At 41.9% G+C, this 21,211-nt stretch overlaps 1 protein-coding gene across 1 annotated transcript in view; it reads left to right on the top strand.

Moving 5' to 3' along the window:
• Positions 1 to 21,211, top strand: part of whrnb (whirlin b) — a gene marked incomplete at both ends in the record, with an annotated part of 62,158 nt that overhangs the window by 21,580 nt on the left and 19,367 nt on the right. The window contains 4 exons of the mRNA XM_080433621.1: positions 6,160 to 6,333; positions 7,939 to 8,064; positions 19,402 to 19,658; positions 20,480 to 20,516. Coding sequence (XP_080289747.1) covers positions 6,160 to 6,333; positions 7,939 to 8,064; positions 19,402 to 19,658; positions 20,480 to 20,516 — 594 coding nt within the window. The remainder of the gene's footprint in view (positions 1 to 6,159; positions 6,334 to 7,938; positions 8,065 to 19,401; positions 19,659 to 20,479; positions 20,517 to 21,211) is intronic.

Genomic DNA, 21,211 nt, shown 5'->3' with positions numbered 1-21,211 from the left:
GGCATATGGAGGGGGGATATGTTTGGGGCCTTTTCTGCCTTTTATTGATAGGAAACAGGGAGATAGTCGGGGAGTAGACATGCAGCAGCGGTCCGCCGAGCTCCGAAGTCGAACCCAGGACTCACTGTCAGTCCTCATAGCCTGTGGTTGGTACGCGCCTTAGACACTCAGCTATTGCCGTCCCTATTTTCACCATTTCTGAAAAAGTCTTAAACATTTTTTTTTAAACCTTTCACCAATGACATGAACAATGCAAGCCAGGTGGTACTTCATACATCCCTAACTTTCCACAAATAGCTGGATTCTGCTTACTTCTGTGAAGTACAATTGTAGTATGCATTTTTGGGGTTGGTGCAGGCGCTTTGTCTGCGGCAAGCCTATGGCTAAAAAACACTGGCAGAAAAAGACCCAAAAATGTCAAAGGCTGAAGTGATCCTTGCTATACGAGAGTGCGGTTTAGCCAACACCAACTCGGAACTCCTGAATCACTGCCCTCCACATTCTCCTATCTAACATCAGGGTCTTGAGCTTTGTAGTGTTGTTAGCTAAGCTGTCACGCCGCAGTGCTTCCACGTAGCTGGTGTGCTTCTTGTCTTTCCTGGCTTTGCCCTGGGTTGGCTCCCATAGTGTCAGTTTGCTTGCCTCTAGTTCCGGGTGCCTGACGCAGTGCCCTGCCAGCCTCATCCTTCTCTCTCTGACTTTGACTGTTCTGGTAGCATTCGTAGCATTGTCGTGTAGCATTGTTGCTGCTTAACCTGTGTTCACAAATCACAGGTTAATCTAACCACAATGCACACAAGCTTCAGAGGGGTCTGAGTTTGTTTGGAGCGTTCACATACAGTAGGCCTATGCGTGAAAAATAGCTGAGTCATGGACTGAGTCCACTTCAGAGGCTGAACGGGTCCAAGTGAAAATACAGCATGTGCAGTTTGTGAAAATCACAATAAGCTGGTGTAAACAGTGACAAAGAAACACTACAGAGGCAGGATGCTTGTGTTGTACATCAGGCATGCCAACTATTGTTGTGGTGACAGCCTACAGTAGCCTATGTCTCCTTTTGGTCGAATGGAAATAGCACTTGCTCTATGTGAATACTTCACCTATGAGTACACAATTGCTTCACAAGAACAACTTAAGACATTTGCTGGGGAGGGGGACGTTTTTACATGCATGCATTATCAACTACAGCTCCTCATGAGTTTCAACTTTCACTTCACCAGGCATTTCCTGGTGATAATTCTGTGTTTATAAATACGGTATGTTTCATTATGTATCCAATAATTCTGGGGTAATGGTATACTGTATGCAGTTGAGTGGTATATGATTGGAGAGTGCACTCTTGTGGCCTCATAGTAACGGCTCCTATTTTGGGCGTGTCATTATAGTTCAAACGTTTTTAAATAGATTTCAAAACAAGTGAAAATAGCAGATCTGCAAAGCTCACAACTTTGTGAGCTTGTACTATAGATCATCTGTTTCTGCTATGTTATTGCGACACCATCGTACACCGAAGTATAAAAGAAGGCTTAAATGATTAATGCGTTGGAACCCCATGTCTGGCCTTGGTTGGTGATGCCTCTTCTAGATTATATGCCTTGCTTATACAGTATGGCCGGAGATGGTTCTGTTTCATGACGTCATAGCGGGATGAGCTGTGATTGGTCTATTGTTTGAAGGAACAGACATAGATACAGGCAGGCAGGCAGGCAGGCAGGCAGGCAGGCAGACAGACAGACAGACAGAGTGCAGTGGTTCTCAACCTGTGGGCCGGGACCACCAGGGGGGTCCCCACATGATTTTCAGGGGGGGGTCCCCCCAGATGACAGTGAAGTGACCTTTTTAATACCTAAAAAAGTAATCAACAAACTATACAAAAGAAATTGGCCAAAGTGTCAAATATTATAAGAAATAATGAAAATAGCCGATTTACAAGCTCACAACGCCTCGCAACGCGATCTGCTATTTTCACAATATTTATCTGTGGAACTGAGTCAAACAAAAACAAAATCCTACATTCCAAGTGCTTGTAAGAGTGGGAGGTCGCCAGTTCAAATATGATAATTTTTGGGTTCACGGCCTGAAAGGGTTGAGAACCACTGACACTGTAGTGTACAGTCAAACCCTGTTCTAGCTTGGCCTTTGGCCATGCTGTAAACACACAAAAAACTGAGTCTGAAATCATGACACTTCTCAAAGAAACATATAGTAAGTATTCACGCTGAGTCGCTGACACAGTTCTACAAACTTTTAGAGTTCACTGAGAGTGGAAGACCAGCGGTGATTTAAAGTCATTATATACTGTATAGTTTCCCTATATAATCCCTCTATGACTCATTCAGACCTTTTGCATCCATACTATACTCTAATTATGTGGGAGAAACATTTGTCTCTCTTCCTTTCCCCCTCTCTCTCTTTCTCTCTCAGTGACAGTGTCCTCTGTTGTCTTGATCTTGGCTCAGTTGGCTGCATGAGTCATGGAAATAGCATGAGATGACCTTGAAGACCCGCTAATTGCATCTTCATAAAATTGTCTTATTTGTCATGTTTCTTTTCTTTGGAAAGGACAGGATGTACTTTCTTTCCAAAATGACAGGGAGCTTTGCAGGTATTTAGAATTCTAAACACCTGGCTCCTCTTTTGATTTAGGTGGGCCAAAAAGCAACTTTGGCAAACATACCCGTTATTAATTGTATTAGCTGCAGCTGTGTGAATACCCTGCTGTCAAGGTCTATTGATTGCACAACCCGATCTCCAGAGATTACCGTAACATTGCACGGAACGAGTGCACTTCATTCCGTGGATAGCCGCCTCGGAACTCCAGAATTGCGTGCATATGGTACGGCACTGCCTTTGTGACAAAACCATTTCGGAGGCGCGCAGTCACAGGCGAATTGTCACCCCGTGAAGGACCACCGAGGGAGCTAAGGCGACCGAGTTGCCGTCCTGAACGGTGTGACATTCGCCTGTGCCTACTCAGCGCCGTTTGAGTTATGTACCGATAGGCACAGAATCGTAAATTTTATTGTGCGGACTGCTCTGCTTCCGGGTTTTTCCGTGTTGCGACTGGTTACGCCCACCGTGGGACTCGCCGTACATATGCACGCAATTTGGGAGTTCCGAGGCGACTATCCACGGAATGAAGTGCACTCGTTCCGTGCAATGTTACGGTATTCTCTGGAGATCAGGCTGTGATTGCAATATAACTTTTGCTCACAGGTGACCATATTGACCTTTTCTCAGGTGCAGGCTACTCTATTCTCATTGAGAGCAATGAAGAAGTATGGGCAGTGCCATCTTTACTGGAAAGTAAATCCATCTTTTAGGTACATTCTTAAACATATATATTTTTTGGCGACATCACCAGTCGTCATCCAGTGCCCTTTGAAAGGAAGTGATTACTGTTAAGTCTGTGTCAGCTTGTGGGGGGATGGACAAGACAGTCAAGTCAACAATTACTGCAGTAAACTCCTACCTCAGGAGGTAGAATGGATATCCAAGAGGCATAATATGCAGTTGTCCTTAGTTTGCTGTTGGAGTTGGATACACGCCCATAGTTTGCATAACTAACTGCAACTTGTGGGTAGCTTGCGCTAAAAAGAATTTCACCCACTCTTTTACACCTGTAAACCTGTGAATGTAATGTGACAATAAAGTGAAGCTGAAGTTCAGTAGTCAGAAAGGTTATTTTGTAAAATGTAGAGAAATTGCTGAATCAGGGCTACCCAGTTTTTTGTTTATTTAAATTATACCCTCATACCCAAATAATGTATATGGTAACCACTGATTCATGTATTTCCATCTGACTGTGCAGAAACAAATCCTCCATATCCATCCATTTACAGTATCTGTCCCTATGTTTAAATGTGCACCACAGTCCAGAGGTTCAATGTTCTTGGTCTTAATGAAGGCCTCAATTAATTTTTATACTAACGGCTCATGAGAAACACTGGCTGTGGCTATGTTAACTTTACAGGAAATATGTCTCTGTAAATGTTTACTGGATAATACATACAAAATAATGTTTATCCTATGTCTTTATTGTAGCTAAATTGACCAAGCATATAAAACCATTATCATACTGACACACCTGATTAGCTGATGGGGTGACTGCCAGTGGGTTGGTCAGTTACTTAGATAATTATCATAGTAAACGGAAACATTAATATTTACTATATGCAATGCAATGCAATTCCCCTTTCTGCCTGTTTCAGCCTTTTCCAGTGTCCCTACAATTCCCATGATACATGGTGTGAGCCAGTGTTGATCTGTCGGGTCTATGCAGTCTATTGCAGTGATTACATCAACCCTGGGGCGGAGCTGGACTCTCGCTTCTGATTCCTGACTGTAAAATAGCTGATATGGTGTCATAAACACAAATTGTTATTCTGCTAAGCTAGCCGCAAGACAAGCTTGTTCTGAAGAGCACACATAAGAAAACATGTTGCCAGTTACAATACAATGTTTCAGCACCAAGGACAGTGCACATGGATCTACGTCATCCATTGGAGAATGATTCAGCACCACTGAGTAGGTGTGCTGTTTTCAGAACATTAAATTTAATGCTAAATCTATGGCACTGTCCATGGTTCTGAAATGATTAAAGTCTCTTGTGGTTTAAGTATTTTTCTCCCCCTAAAAACATAACTAAAGGAGAATAGTCTTTCAGAATCTTAACAGAAACACCAAATGCACTGTGGCAAAAAAAAATCACATAGCAAACCAATCACACTAAAATTGACCAGACACATGTGTCATGACGGGGATGGAGGAGTTCTTGTTTTGTATCACTTAACTGTCCTGCATACTTCCCCATTGACAAATGGAAGTCCTTGAGTCGTGAGGCTCAGATTGGCATAGCACAGAGTTTCGTGCTCTGCACTGAACCTTGCTATGTCTTAAGACAAGATTTACTTGTAAAACACTAGATAGGCAGGGCGCAAGAAACTACCAGGATTTTCACGGGGGGAGCTTTGAAAAGACATTAACAAAAAAAGGCATGATTTTTGGCGGAACAGTTCTGACCTGCTGAAGCAGCACAACTGCTGATAGGCTATTTCAGAAACATGGTCAGTGCAATGGATTTTACCAATTATTTTCTCAAACCTCAGTCAGATAAAGGATGAAAAAGAAAGGCAGACTTAAACTAGTGGGCCAGGCAACCAAGGCTAGAAGGGAAATGAATACACAGTTTGACATTCAGTGATGTGATGTTGGATGCCCATACAGCCATATAGCCTACACAGTCAAGCCACACATACAGTAATCAACCCACACATGACAACAAACGAGCAGACATGCTGGTTTGCAACACAAGCAGCAACAACTAACGATGCTATTTTTGTCTGGACTGCAACAATGAGGCCAGCCCCAACACATGCAAATGTCTTTGATTGACTGTCATTGGCCTAACAGCAAACTTGACAAACGCAGAACAATCATCCCTCCACACCTATGGGATGTATAAGTTACACCATTGGTTGTCCACTCGGCCTACCAGTGCACTCCTTTGTTCACTGTCTCTATCAAAATGAAATAGAAATGCCAAAGAAACATATAAAATGTTGATGCACGATGCAAACTTGAGTGCTTCCCATGATTTCCCGCCTGATTTATTCTTTGTTGTGTGCCAGTGTCACACACTTAAAATAGCACATCTTCAAGCTAATAATGTGCTGCAGCATCTGGATCTGTTACTTTTGGTGCGCAACACCTGTGTGCAACTAAGTATAACTATTATGGGCCACATGACAATGTGAAAGCACACACACAAAGCCACATAATGACTGAGTCCTGTGATTCATCTCAGGTAGACTAGCATGTTATTGCTTCTCCTCAGTGTCACTAATCTGAACACTACCCCTTTGACTGATTTACACCAGGTGACTGAGATTTGTGTGTGTTCCCCCATGCCAGTGTACCTTCTGTTTTGAGTATACTCAATCCAAACTTGATGCAGACGTTAGAGGTAGGGGCAAATCATGCATGATCAATAGAAGGCGATGAACCTGAAGGCAACTCACGTAGCTTCAATCCAGGTGGAGCTTTATCAATAAATCAGAGGCAGATCCACCTCATGCAAGACTTCATAAATAAGTATCGACTTCTACTAGAAATTATTTCTCTCACACACTCCTCACCCTCCCTAATTGTTGTCTCCAGGTTCTGAAGGGATGCAAGAGGTTGGCCATGTCAGTGTGCTCTGTGGGGCGTATTCCTGGAGGCTACATGACCAACCATGTGTACAGCTGGGTGGACCCCCGGGGTCGCAGCGTGTCGCCTCCCCCTGACATGCCCGACGGCACCAGACGCTTTCATAACATGGAGGAGAGGACGGTAAGGACGTAAATGAGGCCTGTATATTATAGAGAGGCCTGTATATTATAGAGAGACAGGTCTGGCAATCCATGTGATCTCATTCACTCAAAGGTTTTCCCAATTTTTTTTTTAACTTTTCTCTTTCCTTCTCATCTCCTTTACAACCATTTGCTTTATCCTGCCATGATAATATTCTGCAACATTGGCCTATAACAAGATCGGTCTTACCCAAATTCTGTCATCATGGGCGACGAAAGTCTCTACAAATAAGGCTGCCCTGTCCATGACCTCTCTTAAAAGACATACTGTAGGATGGGGACAAAATTGAGCAGTCCAACAGGGATTACTCCAAAGTTTGCCCTGGCTTTTCTTGGTAATTACATCAAAAGTGAGACAATGTTCCTGAGTCTATACTGTTCTCAACGGAATCGATAGCCAACTGAGGCCGAACCGCTGCTCTGCGTTGTTGAATCAAGGGTCAAGTGGCCGTCAGTATTTGACAACAATTTGTAAAGCAGCATGAATTAGCGGCGACTGCAAATCAATGTTTCTCTCTAACAGTGAGTCCAAACGTCCTGCCCTACAGTGGCTGTCTACATAGCCTGTTCACCTCCTCTGACCACTGAAGGGAAACTGCTCCATAAGCACCAATCAACTCTGTTGATGGGCAATGCATCCAAAAACTTCTTGGAGAGCAGATTTACGCCTTGTTATATAAACTGCTGAAATAACAGGGGTGTAAAAGTTTATTGTAGCGCAAATTGCTAACTGCTTCTATTTGCATTTGTTTGGTTGAAGCCGATCTAATTGAAGTGGGAAGAGTGATATGGCTCTCTGGCTATGGGCCTGAGATTTAGGTTTAGGTGTGAGCCAGGGAATGATTTGTTGGCTCCCACTATGAAGACCCAAGGCATGAATCTCCATCACTGGAGGTGCCAGTCGATCTCCCGGTATGCCAGCTCTCTGCTTTATGAAACCAACCTGTGTGAATGTGATGGATATCCTTCATTAACCACTTGAACCCCAGCCAGCATCCATTCTGTTGGGAACATAAACCAAAAATAGCCGACCATTTCTGGCAAAGAGATTTGGTGTAGATGGAAAAAAAGCGGTCCAAGTTCAGTTGCAACTCAGGTCCGTTTTACTACAGTCTATAGATCTTGAAACCATAAGCGTAGCGTCCGTTGGGCCACTCGGGCCTGGGCCCAGTCAATGGAGCTCTTGCCCAGGCTAGCTCCTGAAAGACGGAGGCGAGAAAAATAATCTGCTCCTCCGACAACAATAGATACATCGGCTGCCCCATTCGCACCTTTTACCAAGCTACAAAAGCTGCCTACTCGTGCATATCAATGGTCCATTGTGTGACCTGTTAAGTACTGTAGTCTGTAGGAGGCATAGGCTACTGTCAGATGTCCTGAAGCAGTCCAAAAGAGAATGGATAATGGTCCTCGGATTCATTAATTAAATTACAGAGGTGTGCGTGCGTGCGTGCGTGCGTGCGTGCGTGCGTGCGTGTGTGCGTGCGTGTGTGTGCGTGTGTGCACATCAAAATAGAATTCAGTGTTTGAATCCAGGTGGTTACATAACCACTGATAATTGTACATTTTTGTGTTGACATCCCAGGTGAACCTGAACATGGACGATGGTCGTTCATTGGGTCTGATGATCAGAGGAGGAGCAGAGTATGGTCTTGGGATCTACATCACTGGGGTGGACCCTGGATCAGCTGCAGATGTTGGAGCACTCAAGGTAGCCTATACCTGCCTCTGTACCCACGCTCCCTTCTCCTGTACTATTTCTCCTGCCTCCTGGCACCGTCTCTCTATTTCTTTACTCCTTTATCCCTCCCTCACTTCCTTACCATTTCTCAATCCTACTCTGTCTCTAGCTTTTTCTCCTCTTTCTTTCCCACATTCACTGTCACTGACCTCATTCCTCCCTCGCCCCTCCATCCTTCTCACTCATTCTCTCCATCTCTTGTAATGCCCTGTGTCTATTCTTCTCTCTCGCACCATTACTGTTTCCTGCAATCTCTCCATTCCGGTCTCCTTGTCTGCCTCCTTTCTCAGCATGAGATGAAAGTTGATTTTGTTTACCAAAGTTTGCTGTTTTAATACAAATCTTCCCATTGCATTCAGTTATTTTGCAAGGATCTAATAGTTTCTGTGGCTTTCTCATTAGTTTGGGGTATGTTATAACATTTGACATTATCTTGAAATGATGCAAGGGAAATGTAATACCCATTATGGAGACAAGATTCTTCTCAGGAATCTATCCTCTGACATCTGAAAAAATCTCACTAACCCTTCTAATCAGATATACATACTGTATGTTGTTGTGTTATATTTCGCTAAATCTACTATTGGCCATTTAGTGTAAATACCACAGATGTCTTCACTAGCATGACACACATACAAAACACTGCTTTTTAGCTACGCTAAAAAACTAGGTGGTTTCAGGTCAACATTGTGCTTCATTAAGCAGGTCATTCTTGTTCTGTGTTATTTTCTGCTTGCCTGAGGGAAGAAGTAGAGAAGCCATGTATTCTACCCATAAACAACCTGACTGAGACCTGCTTTTATGACAATATCACATACAGTAGGCCTGCTCTGTCCTACTTGGGGATACACATTTTCTGTAATTTCCTGGCTCTACTTATTTTATTTTGTAATTTTTAATATTCTGGTCATAGATCAAACAAGCTGTGCCACTCTGGAAGAATTCAAGAGCAATGAGTTATAAAAAGAAAATCGTGAAAGTCACTTTAAATCAAAGTGTCGTCCCTTGAAAGATTGAGCAGGCATTTGGGAGAGTTTCTGTGACAGAGATGAAGGGTGTCACAGAAACACCCTTCATCACAGTACTCTGTGTCTGTGTCGTGAGGGCCAGGGAGGATTGCTCAGTCACACTACTTGGAGACAGTCTTTACATGGATTTCTTTGAGAATCATTTTAGATTCATTTTATCATTTTAAATCCAGATATTAAAATCTCAAATATTATATTAATGCTATATTGATGACCTTTTCATCATGATTTGGACTGCAGAGATCCTTGGAGAAGTTCACCAACATTTGAACTCTATTGAACATTTACGTTTTACTCTTGAATCTAATCATACACACTTTGGTTTTTTAGATATTCTGGTTGTCAAAGAAGGCAATACATTAAAATATACAGATCTATTCCTTAAACCTTCTGATAGGAATATTGTACTTCAAGTAGATTATTTTTGTGATATAAACTGGAGCTGAAACTGTATCACTACACAGAAAACTCCTGCACCTCCTATTAGGCAATTTCATCATGCTAGGAGGTTTTTGCACTCTTTATAACACATAAGCTGTGTGGACTTGGCCAATAGATTTTGTGACAGGGGCTACAAAAAACAATGGATTGATGTAGCCAATGATTGCTTCAGCACTACTACACAAGATGAATTTCTTAAACCCAAACCCCAAACTAAAATGGCCAAAACCCCCCTTTTGCATCACCAAGTACTTGCCCATGGGGTTTGAGTTATAAGGATAACCGGCAAGCCCTGGCATATTATATTTATAGTCAAATCTAACCCCTAATTGACAATTATCTTGAAGGGGGCGTGTGCCACTTGTACAGTTATTAGAATTACAAACAGTACAGCATGTCTTGTTTGTTCGAATAAAACTGATGAATGTTTTATGTTCCCTTGATGAAAACATTTTTGTTGTTGTTTTTTTTACAATCTGTATGGATGTATGGAAGTAAACAGATAGCTTGAAGTTGTGTTGAAATATTCCCAAACTCTGTCCCAATCCATCTGTGCAGCACCAAGACAGAAATAGAACTGACTCTCATTAAGTACTTATGCAATCCAGTTACAGTTCATTAATTATTTGGGAAAGCCAAAGTCACTCACAGCCATAGCCATTAGAAAGGAAATAAATCTGGTTTAAATCCATCCAATTAGACTCAGGTTAATGTGTTTTCTTTTACCTGACAAAGCTGGCCCTGACACTGAAATACACGCGGCTGATTTAAGATCTGTTTAATTGAATTTGTTCATTTGTATTGTTGAAGCTTTATCGCGTATAAGAACAAATCCTCTCCCTATTGTTACCACCTCATATTAATCTCTCCTCTCCTCTCCTCTCCTCTCCTCTCCTCTCCTCTCCTCTCCTCTCCTCTCCTCTCCTCTCCTCTCCATTTTTACTGTTCTTCCTTATTTTCTCGTCCCCACTCTCGCTCCTCGTGTTTCCACTTCAATCTTTCTCATTTCTTCTTGTCTTTAACTCCGCTCCCCCTTCCCTCCATCTTCCCTCTTTTACTTTCACCCCATTGCTCGACTCCTCTGCTCTTTTCTGCCCTCTGTTCTCTTCTCTCCTTTCCTCTTCCGTTATCTCCCTTCTTCTTTTGACTCCCCTCCGCACACCCTCTGCTCTCCCCTCCTCCTCTCCTCCCTCCTCCTCTTACACTGAGCTGTCTGATATAATTTATGTTGCCTCTTATTGACATCTCATTCCAGTGAATGAGATCACAGGATTACCAGACCTGTCTCTCTATAGCAGGGTCTTCAACAGGGGGTCCGGGACCCCTAGGGGTCCTCAGAGTTACTACAGGGGGGCCATCAAATCTTTGTGTGATAGGAACTTGTTTTTTTACACTAAGCACTTGAACCCTAGCATCCCTATTCTGAGGGGAACATTAGCCGAAAATAGCAGATCTGCAAAGAGCTTGTAGATTTTCAGCAAAGAGGTTTGGTGTAGAGGGAAAAAAGTCAAAGAGCAAACCAAGTACAGAGCCAAAGGTGAAGTTTACAAAGTATTCGGGTTTAAGTGGTTAAATGTCTGAAAACACATTTAACATGAATACAATATGTGGGGGGTCCCTGTCTCTCTTTCAGCTAGGTGTCCTTGGCCCAAAAAACGATGAAGACCCCTGTTCTACAGTATAGTATACAGGCCTCATTTACTCGTGTGCGTGCATGCGTGTCGGTGCGTGCGTGTGTGTCCGACATTCCATAACTGAATTGCAGCCACTACCTGATATTTCATTAGTGCCATTCCCACTGTGGATCGTGCAGAACCTGTCTTCATGCCAGAAACAGCTGAACTTTTATTTGTCACATCTGACAAAATGACAAAATAGGTATTCTTTTCAATGGGGAAAGAGCACCAGAATGGAGGTTAAATGAGGTCTCTGCCTCTCAGCATGAGATTGCATTATTATTGTAGTCCACCTGTGTCCTTAGCCAGCCCCTTGTTTTCTCTTCCCATCTTCCCTCTGTGATCACCTGAAGGAGAAACAAGATAAACTATTGCTCGCATGGCTGAAAATAGCAGTTTGCCCTCTCTGTGAAAAGGACAAGCACATGGATGATTGCTACGACACCCAACCCATATGGGTTTTTATTACTTTCATCACAAGTGATCAATGAATATAGACTTGTAAATCACAGAGCTTGGTGTGGGGGGTATTATTGGTTCTATTCACGTCAGCAGGGGTTCCAATGCATTCCGTTACAGTACAGGTAGGTGTCAGTCTGCAGTGGTGTAAAGTAACTAAGTATGTACTCAAGTACTGTACAATTTTGAGGTTTGTTTTACTTTCTTCGGTATTTACAATTTACACTTTTCAATACTTTTACTTCTACCCCACTACATCTAAAAGGAAAATATTGTACTTTTACTCCACTGCAATTATATGACTTTAGTTACCAGTTACCTTGTAGATTTGGATTATTATTACAAGCTTGTAGATCGGCTATTTTCAAAAGATTTTTCATACATTTTGAACTTGTGAAATGGGACATTCTTTTACTTTTGGTATACTTTAAGTATATTTTGATGCTGATACTTTTGTACTTTTACTCAAGTACATTTTGAATAGGGGACTTCTACTTCTAACAGAGTATATCTACATTGCAGTATTGATACTTGTACTTAAGTAAAACATGTGAGTACTTCTTCCATCACTGCCAGTCTGTACTGTAGGTGAGAGAAGATGAACATGAATCATGTATGTTGATGGTGTGGTGCGGGGTTGTTCCACGGAGAAGAAGCCAGGCCAAGGGTGCTGTAAATCAAACGTTCTCACTTTACAGATTGGTGAGCCTATGGACTTTCACTCAGGCTGATTTTAGCCTACATAAATGTGCTAATCCCCCCTGGGAGAGCGGGGCCAGTAAAAGTGGTTCTCTTGTATTGCAGGTACAGAGGAAAGTGTTGTGGCTTGCGGCAGAGTGACTTTTATGCCACATCAGCAAACATTTTTTAATTTACTGCATCAGGTTCTTTGTCTCGACATTAATTCATAACCACTCGTATGGAAATTGACAATAAAAAAAAAAAAAGAAACCGTCTGTATTCAGAGATTGTTTGAAAGTTGAGGCTGAGCTATCAATTTCACCAATAGTTATATTTATAGCGTGAGCACCCACTGCTTTAACAAAAAGGGCATGCAGAGGAAGCGCACCTGTTTTCTTTTCTTACCTATCAATTTGACTATTTTAAGCTTTCATACAGCACCTGCACAGACATACTGTACATTTTCAATGTTTGTGCAGGTACTTGTGGTGCCATGATCAAGGACCCTTCATCCATGTTAAAGGACACTACTGTATAGCAAATCCCTTAAAATAAACATACCACGGTCAATATGTCATTGTCTATTCACAGCTTCGGCCATATTAAGTACATAAAAGTCGACCATTTTTATGACTCTTTCATTTTCGCTTGTGTTCACATATTCTCCATAGTCAATAAAATGTTACAGAACTTACCTAGATAATGTAAATTCAATGTTGAGTCAATGTTGGCTAAACATAATTGCTTGGTTGGTTTCAGTCATGGACATTTTGAATATTGTGGAGATTGTCCTGGGGATGAAGACTACTACTAGTTTTCTATTGGTTGAGAGTCACTGTATTAGAGATCCCTGTTGTCCAGAGCAATTAGTTGAAGTATAAACATGAAACTGTATGTTCTGTGATTTTCTGCAAAAGCAACAAGGTTTTCCAACCTCTCATGACAAAATGGTGCATTATATGGTAGACAATAAGGAATATTGATTCATTTTTTTACCAGCTTGCTCAAAGCATGCTTGTCTAAGAAGAGGCAGACCTACTAGTCATCGTTCGGCAGATTTGCATTCGACATGTATTCGACAGATTTGCGTGATTGGCTGTCGTTTAAGCCAATGGGGATACTTTCCCATACTCTGAACGAGCGGCCTCGTCCTCCCAAGCTATGGGACTATGGATTCCTCCGAGCGCTAGCCGAATTTGGCTAATAGTTAGCTTGTACTAACTAACTGTTTTTAGCCAAACGCGCTAATGTCCGCTCTCCATTAGTTATCGACGCAAGTCGCGTTATTACTCCCGTAATTTTCATGTATTGTACATCCCAAAATAAAATGTATTAAAGGGATATTTCACTTTCAAAAAAACTTTTGGTCATTTTATGATCTACTCAGGCCTTTGTGAACCCCCCAGACAGTTTTTTCAGATTCATCGAAAACACCCGTCCTTGGTTCTGGTGACTCACCCTGCCCTCCTAATACGCGAGGGGGCCGTGTTTTTTCAATTACTTTTTTCATTTATTTTAAATATTTTTTGGGGAAAATGAAAAAAATAAAATCCAATAAAAAAATGAAAAAAGTAATTGGAAAAACACAGCCCCCTCACGCATTAGGAGGGCAAGGTGAGTCACCAGAACCAAGGACAGGTGTTTTTGATGAATCTGGGGGGTTCACAAAGGCCTGAGTAGATCATAAAATGACCAAAAGTTTTTTTGAAAGTGAAATATCCCTTTAACCATGTTAAAGTGCTGTAATGACTTTATATTTTCGCAACATAATACTGTCTTTTACACAGGGCTTGGAAAAGAGGATCGCTTCCGCATTTTCTTCTTCGTTGGTCTAAACAATGACACGGTTGCCAGATTTTTGAGAGAAAAATAAGCAACCAGGTCAATGAAAACAAGCCCAAAGATTTAAGTGACTATTAGGCTACATGAGCACTTTAAACCTATATGTATCGGCTATTTGAAAATAGACGATTTGGAAATAGCCGATCTACAAGCTCACAACAAAATAATAACAAATAAAAAGCAACTACCAATATTTACAAGCAACTTTACAGAAAACTAGGTCGCTTATAATTAGTATACATGCCAACACTACGTGAGGTGTGTGTGTGTGTGTGTGTGTGTGTGTGTGTGTGTGTGTGTGTGTGTGTGTGTGTGTGTGTGTGTGTGTGTGTGTGTGTGTGTGTGTGTGTGTGTGTGTGTGTGTGTGTGTGTGTGTTGAGGAATGCAAAACAGGCGGCAAAACAAGCGTTTTTTTTGCAAACAAACACATTTACACTAGCGTGTGTGTCACCTACATAGTCAATCTATATACCATTTTAAAGGTACGGGCCTTGTGATTAAAATGATGCAAACCATTTCAAGATTGATGATTATTTTAGCATCAAAACTGACGCTAAAATCAGCGTAACACAAAACATGTTTCATTAAAATAGCAGATCTACAAGCTCACAACGCGTCGCCGCCTTGTGTGCTTGTAGATCTGCTATTTTAGATTTTTTATTGAATACTTTAATTAGAAAAGACATTAATGAAACCAAATGGACCCATTTGGGTATTTTGTTCTTGTAAGCCAGTAGTGAAAAGGGCAAACTTGCATGAAATTAAAAGACAAGTTGTGAGCTTCACTTTTATAAAGGCTAAATAATAATAATAACTTTAGTGTCAACTGTATTCTTGACTGGTTATGCAGGAATGCACTAGTACTTAGTGACCAAGTACTCCAGTTAATTGTGATGGAGATACAAATATCAAATAGGCCAATTTGCAGGTGATCAGGTGCAGATTAATGTAACATTGTACCTACTGTTACTTACTGTATGTTTGCAAATGTTTGAGCACTATAGATTTTTGGCATAAAGTTTTTTTTTTAATTTGCACAGTCAAGATTTTAGTCTGGTGGATCATGTTCAGTGGTCGTGGTGTAAATATTACCAATACTTTTGTACTTTTACTCAAGTCCATTTTGAATTCAGTACTTTTACATTGCAGTATTGATACTTTTACTTTATAAAACATTAGAGTACTTTTTCCACCACTGTTGATGTTTTTAACATGACTGCCCTGTTTAAAAATGAATGAATAAACACTATAACCAAGGTTACTGTAGCAACATTTTCATGTAAGGTATGACGCTAAAATCAGCTGAATTTTATCAGAAAATAGCAGATCTACAAGCTCACAACGCATCGCCGCCTTGTGAGCTTGTAGATCTGCTATTTTTGATTATGATGTTTTATTGAAAACTTTATTTAGAATAGACATTAATGAAACCAAATGGACCCATTTGGGTATTTTTTTCATGTAAGCCAGTAGTGAAAAGGGCAAACTTGCAGTTATGCATTAAAACTCAAGCCCTGTTTCAAACAGTGAAATTAAAAGACAAGTTGTGAGCTTCACTTTTATAAAGGGTTAGGGTTACATTGCAGTATTGATACTTTTACTTAAGTAAAACATTAGAGTACTTTTTCCACCACTGTTGATGTTTTTAACATGACTGCCCTTAGGCTACCTGTATTCAATGGACTCACTTAGTTTATTGTGATAATAGTTTATTTCTTTCATACATAAATGAGTACTAACTGGTCACCACCGGTCTTTTGTCCAGGAACAATGCATACAACACTATCAACCTCCTCCTGGGTGTGTGTGTGTGTGTTTATTTTTGTTGTTCATACATTTCTAAGTGAAACACTGTAGTTTTGACTTGGGTAAGGGTAGGCTACATTATGAAGTAACTATATCAGCTGGTGAAAATAGCAGATCTGTGAGATTGTAGATAAATTATTTTCACTATTATTGATATTGTACACACTACACACACACACACCACACACACACACACACACACACACACACACACACACACACACACACACACACACACACACACACACACACACACACACACACACACACACACACACACACACACACACACACACACACACACACACACACACACAGACTTACTTTATATTGGTAGCCAACCAATGAACCTCTGTGGAGTTATTTTTGTTGCATTGGAATGGCTGAGATTTTATTTTAATGACAAATTTTACATTTTGTGCTGCAGATTGGGGCAAAAAAAGCCTGCCGCAAGCTGGTATATTATGACTTTGTCATTTCTTGTTTTACCTTAACACAGAATTGGCCAGCAGGCTATTGATCGTTTTTCCAATGTGTTTAGCTCTGAAAACATAGTTTTATAAATTATTGTCATTTTGTTGTCAATCTAATCAATGTATCTGTTACGTGTATCCTTCTTCTGGCAGATTGTTATGAGGCCCATGTACCTCTTATTGTCTGGCTCCTGTGTAAGGGCTTATTAGCTTCAGTAGGCGCTGGTATGTGTGCGTTTGTGTGTGTTCGCGTTCGCGTGCACACACACACATTGCAGACAACTTTATTGTGAAAGTCAGGATTCCCTCGGCTTCATAATCGGGCTGTCACACTCTGTGTTCATTAATAAGCTGGATGTTGGGCAGAGGTTTTGATGATGATAAAGAAAATATAACGTTGACTATACAGTATGTGAATCAAGGAAACCTTTCATTGTGTGATGCAGTGTGTGTGGGGGGTCCATTTGCTGCATGGGTAAGGGGGAAATTCCATGCCGCCGCTTTTGATATCCCCCCACTGGTCATTCCTTTTCATCACTGGTGGTGGGGAATGGAGATGTGTATCCCTGCTTCTGGTGAGACTGAATTAAGTGCATGCATTTCCTTTTGGGAAACGTGACTGTCTAATAATTTTGTTTGATAAATATAAAATGTATGTTCACTAGTAAAGACCACACCATCAAACAGAATCAAGTTGGGTTGAATTTATTGAATATAGAAACAGCATGGATTGATTGAGGGATGGAGGAATGAGGGGAGGAGGGGTTGAAGGTTGAGAAGTAGAGTGAGGTAAGCAGGGAGCAATGGAGGAGGGGAGTGAGGGGATGGAGGGAAGGGGAGGATGAAGTAATGTACGGTATTAACGAGGGGATGTGAAGTTAGAGGGATGGCGGGCGAGTGGGATGAGGGGATGGAGGGTCAGGATGATGTGATGAGGGGGTGAGGTAAAGAAGGAGCAAGGAGCGAGTGGTGAGGTGATGAAGATGAGGTGGAGAAGGAGCAAGGTGATCGAGGGTGATGTGGGGAGGATGGGGTGGAGGGGAAATGGGAGGAAGGGTGGCGTGATGGTGATGGGTTGAAGGGGTAATGGGACGAAAGGTGATGTGATGAAGATGAGGTGGAGGAGCAAGGGCACGAAGGGTGATCTGATGAAGATGAGCTGAAGGAGCAGGGGATGAAGGGTGTGTGATGAAGATGAGGTGAAGGGGCAGGGGTGCTTGTTGGTCCAGGAGCAGGTGGTAGTTGGTGGTTCCGGGGGGAATGAACCCTGATTATTTGGCTTTGGGGTCCGTAGAGCTGAGTGGCGCCGGTTTACGCCTGAAGACCCCCATCAGGAACCTGAAGGAAAGGATAAGGAAAGGTTAGTGGAGCCCACTAGAAAAGTGGGGAGAATGGGGTGGTGGAGGGATGCGACAAACAGATTGAATAATGTACAAATAAATACAACCCTTGATTAGTTTCGGGGAGGAGATAAGGGAGGAGCTGTTCTCAGAATGATTGAATCAGGTGGGCTTGAGAGAGGAGTTGATATTGGCCAAATTGGAGGCGATTACATGGGGGAGGAGATTGTTATCCGATGTGGTCTTCCCTCCCGAACTTACATTGTACCAACTACATTTAACCACATTAACCCTGGCATCCATATTTTGGGCACATTTTCAAGTTCACAACGGATCACGATGCGATGCGCTGTGAGCTTGTATCGGCTAGAGTTTGCATCAGTTATTCATATCAGCTATTGAGTCTGTATCAGCTTTTTTCATTATTTAGATACAATTTAGGCAGATCTACATACATTGATCTGCGCTTAGTCTGACAACTCTAACATACAAACTCAACCAACATTTTGCTGCTCGTGCCTGTATGAGTAAGATGGATACTGTATGTACAGACTGGATTAGACTGATATGTACAGTGTCAGACGGCCTGCAAAAGTGGGTATATCCATATATTACACAACACTATTGAACCGTCACTTCGAATCCAGCTGGTGATGTCAATTAGTCATTTGACTCAGCTATGTGATGTGTGTGTGAGGGTGTGGGTGTGTGTGTAGGGCACGGGCTGCCCCGTGACAATATCAATAATGAAATTGATTGTTGAATGTTTACAGCCGTTATCCTTAATGGTTCTGTAGTAGGCCTAGTGAACATCCCAGTAGTCCATGTGTGTGCCAGAGTCAAGCATGAGCATTAATCCAAGAACAGAACCGAACATATGGAGCTTATAATGGCTACTGGCACAAAGGTCTGACCGCAAGTCAATTTGTCTTCTGCACAAGTGTGTGTGTGTGTGTGTGTGTGTGTGTGTGTGTGTGTGTGTGTGTGTGTGTGTGTGTGTGTGTGTGTGTGTGTGTGTGTGTGTGTGTGTGTGTGTGTGTGTGTGTGTGTGTGTGTGTGTGCCCATGTGTACAAGCATCTGTACAGTATGTGTGTGTAAGCTGAGTGACATGTTTGGATGCATCTGTCTTTGTACTGTATACATGTATGAATATCTGTCAGCCTGGGGAATTGCACCAGCCAGCAGTCAAATACCTATAATGTTAGTCATGTTTTGTTGCATGTCAGGCTTTTTGGCTCGACCAGCAGGACCAGCCGGCCGAACCAATGCTGTAAATCCATCACTCACTCACTCAGTCAGTCAGTCTAAAATTAGACAATAGTCTGACAAATTGTGAAAGGAGACAATACATTTTAGGATGAACACAGTGGCATGTTGAAGACATCCCCATCTGGATAAAAGTAATTTGTGTTGCACAAAGAGCTAGTGAAAGTATTTCACACAAATAATTGAATAATGTAGAATGCAATTTAACTGCACATGGTTGCGTCATACCAATATTCCCTATGATTTATTCCATTATGTCATTATGTACCCCTCTACCTCCCAAATCTGCACCAGGTGGGAGACCAGATCCTGGAGGTGAACGGCTGCAGCTTCGTCACCATCTCCCACGACGAGGCTGTCCACATCCTGAAGATGGGCCACCAAATGTTAATGCGGGTGAGAGATGTTGGCCGGCTGCCCCATGCCCGCACTGTGGTGGATGAGACCAAGTGGATCAACAGCCCGCCGTTAGCAGAGAGCGCCGCTACGGCCAATGCCAATATCTGCAACAGTGTTTGTGGCAGTACCAATGCCAGTGCTTGCAGTACACGGTGAGTGACAAAATGTGTGATATTTGTTAAGCAAGTGGCCAACTGGCCATATCATAATGTTTTTAGAGATTCAACAGTTCTTTACTCCACATTATTGCAACATCTGTCTGTTTTTGTTTTAATTATAGTGGTTAGAAAAAAAAGGCCCAGACGGCTAGGGTAGCGGTCCGGGCACCTAGGTTGACAGTGTGTCGCGGGTTCGAATCCCGATCCCGACAAACCTTTTCTGCGTGTCACTCCCCATCTCTCTCTCCCCATCTCCTGTCAGACGACTGTATCTAATAAAGGCAGAAAAAGCCAAAAAAGTAATCTTTATACAAAAAAACATGTAGTGAAGTAAAACAAGTAGCTCATAAAAAACATCTGTAAACTGTAGTAACTGCAGTTGTTCACTGACGAGACCTGTCTGTCTGTCTGCCTGTCTGTCTGTCTGTCTGTCTGTCTGTCTGTCTGTCTGTCTGTCTGTCTGTCTGTCTGTCTGTCTGTCTGTCTGTCTGTCTGTCTGTCTGTGTGTCTCTCTCTCTCTTACTCTCAAAGTCCTCTGCATCTGACTCTCCATTCATCAGTGTTTCTGGTCCTTTCCAATGTCCTATATAGCTCAGGGTGGTATGTCCATTTCATTTAACTCATGTGCCAGTTTACTCACTCCAGGCCCCAAGATACTCTTGTTGGGTTATTTATGTCCTAAAGTAAAGGTGCTGAAGCATGATGCAATCTTTTATTTAGTCTTTGTTGGGTGGATTGTGCTTTTTGTAATTTATCCTGAGGTCTTTAATTGTGTTTATTCTTTCTAATAGAAAGTTATTTTTTTCCTACTGCAGACCATCCTCTGCCAGAGCAACACCTGTGCTGGGAAAGGTAAAAGAACCATGCTTTCCACATGTACAATGTTACATTCTTCATACCCAAATCCAACTCAAGACTAATATCATATGCAGTGATATTAGTCTGGCCATGCCAGGCTGAGTCTGTTTACCTTGATTATATGTAATCTCAGTATCTCACTAGTAAAACTCTTCATTGAAACTATTCATTTGTTTCAGGATATTATGCTAAAATAAGTGTTGCTCCTAACAAGTATGTTACAGTAGGCCTAGACTAACACATTGGAAACTGGTGGAATTACTACACCCTTCTGGCAGTAATTTTTCTCCCTAGTTTCATTTCATTTTATTGTTTTTCTGTCTGTTTATTATAACTAGAAAAAAGTGCCATTCAGGCGTTTGACCCCTTCCTACATGAACAATTTACAACAATTTATCTTTTGACTTTTGCACCGGCTTCACCCAGTTATAAGTATAGCTTATCAATCTCTGTTGCAGCTGCATTTCCTTTTCTTTGTGGTAGTTTACATCATATTCCGCCTAAATCTGCATTGCTTGTGACTTTGTGTTAGCTCACATTTGTCCCCATGGTGTAGCATAGGCAGCAAAGACGGTGACAGGTTAACCTGCACTTGACCCACGTGTGCTTAGTTTGATTGACGTCAAACGCAGCCCTGCAATGACGTCCTTCCCTGCTTTTAGTATCACATCTATCCTGCAGTGGTCTGA

This window comes from Gymnoscopelus braueri, assembly GCF_963280865.1.
Source record: "Gymnoscopelus braueri genome assembly, chromosome: 7".
In the NCBI taxonomy this organism is placed as follows: Eukaryota; Metazoa; Chordata; class Actinopteri; order Myctophiformes; family Myctophidae; genus Gymnoscopelus; species Gymnoscopelus braueri.
This window is presented reverse-complemented; position numbering and strand designations above follow the sequence as displayed.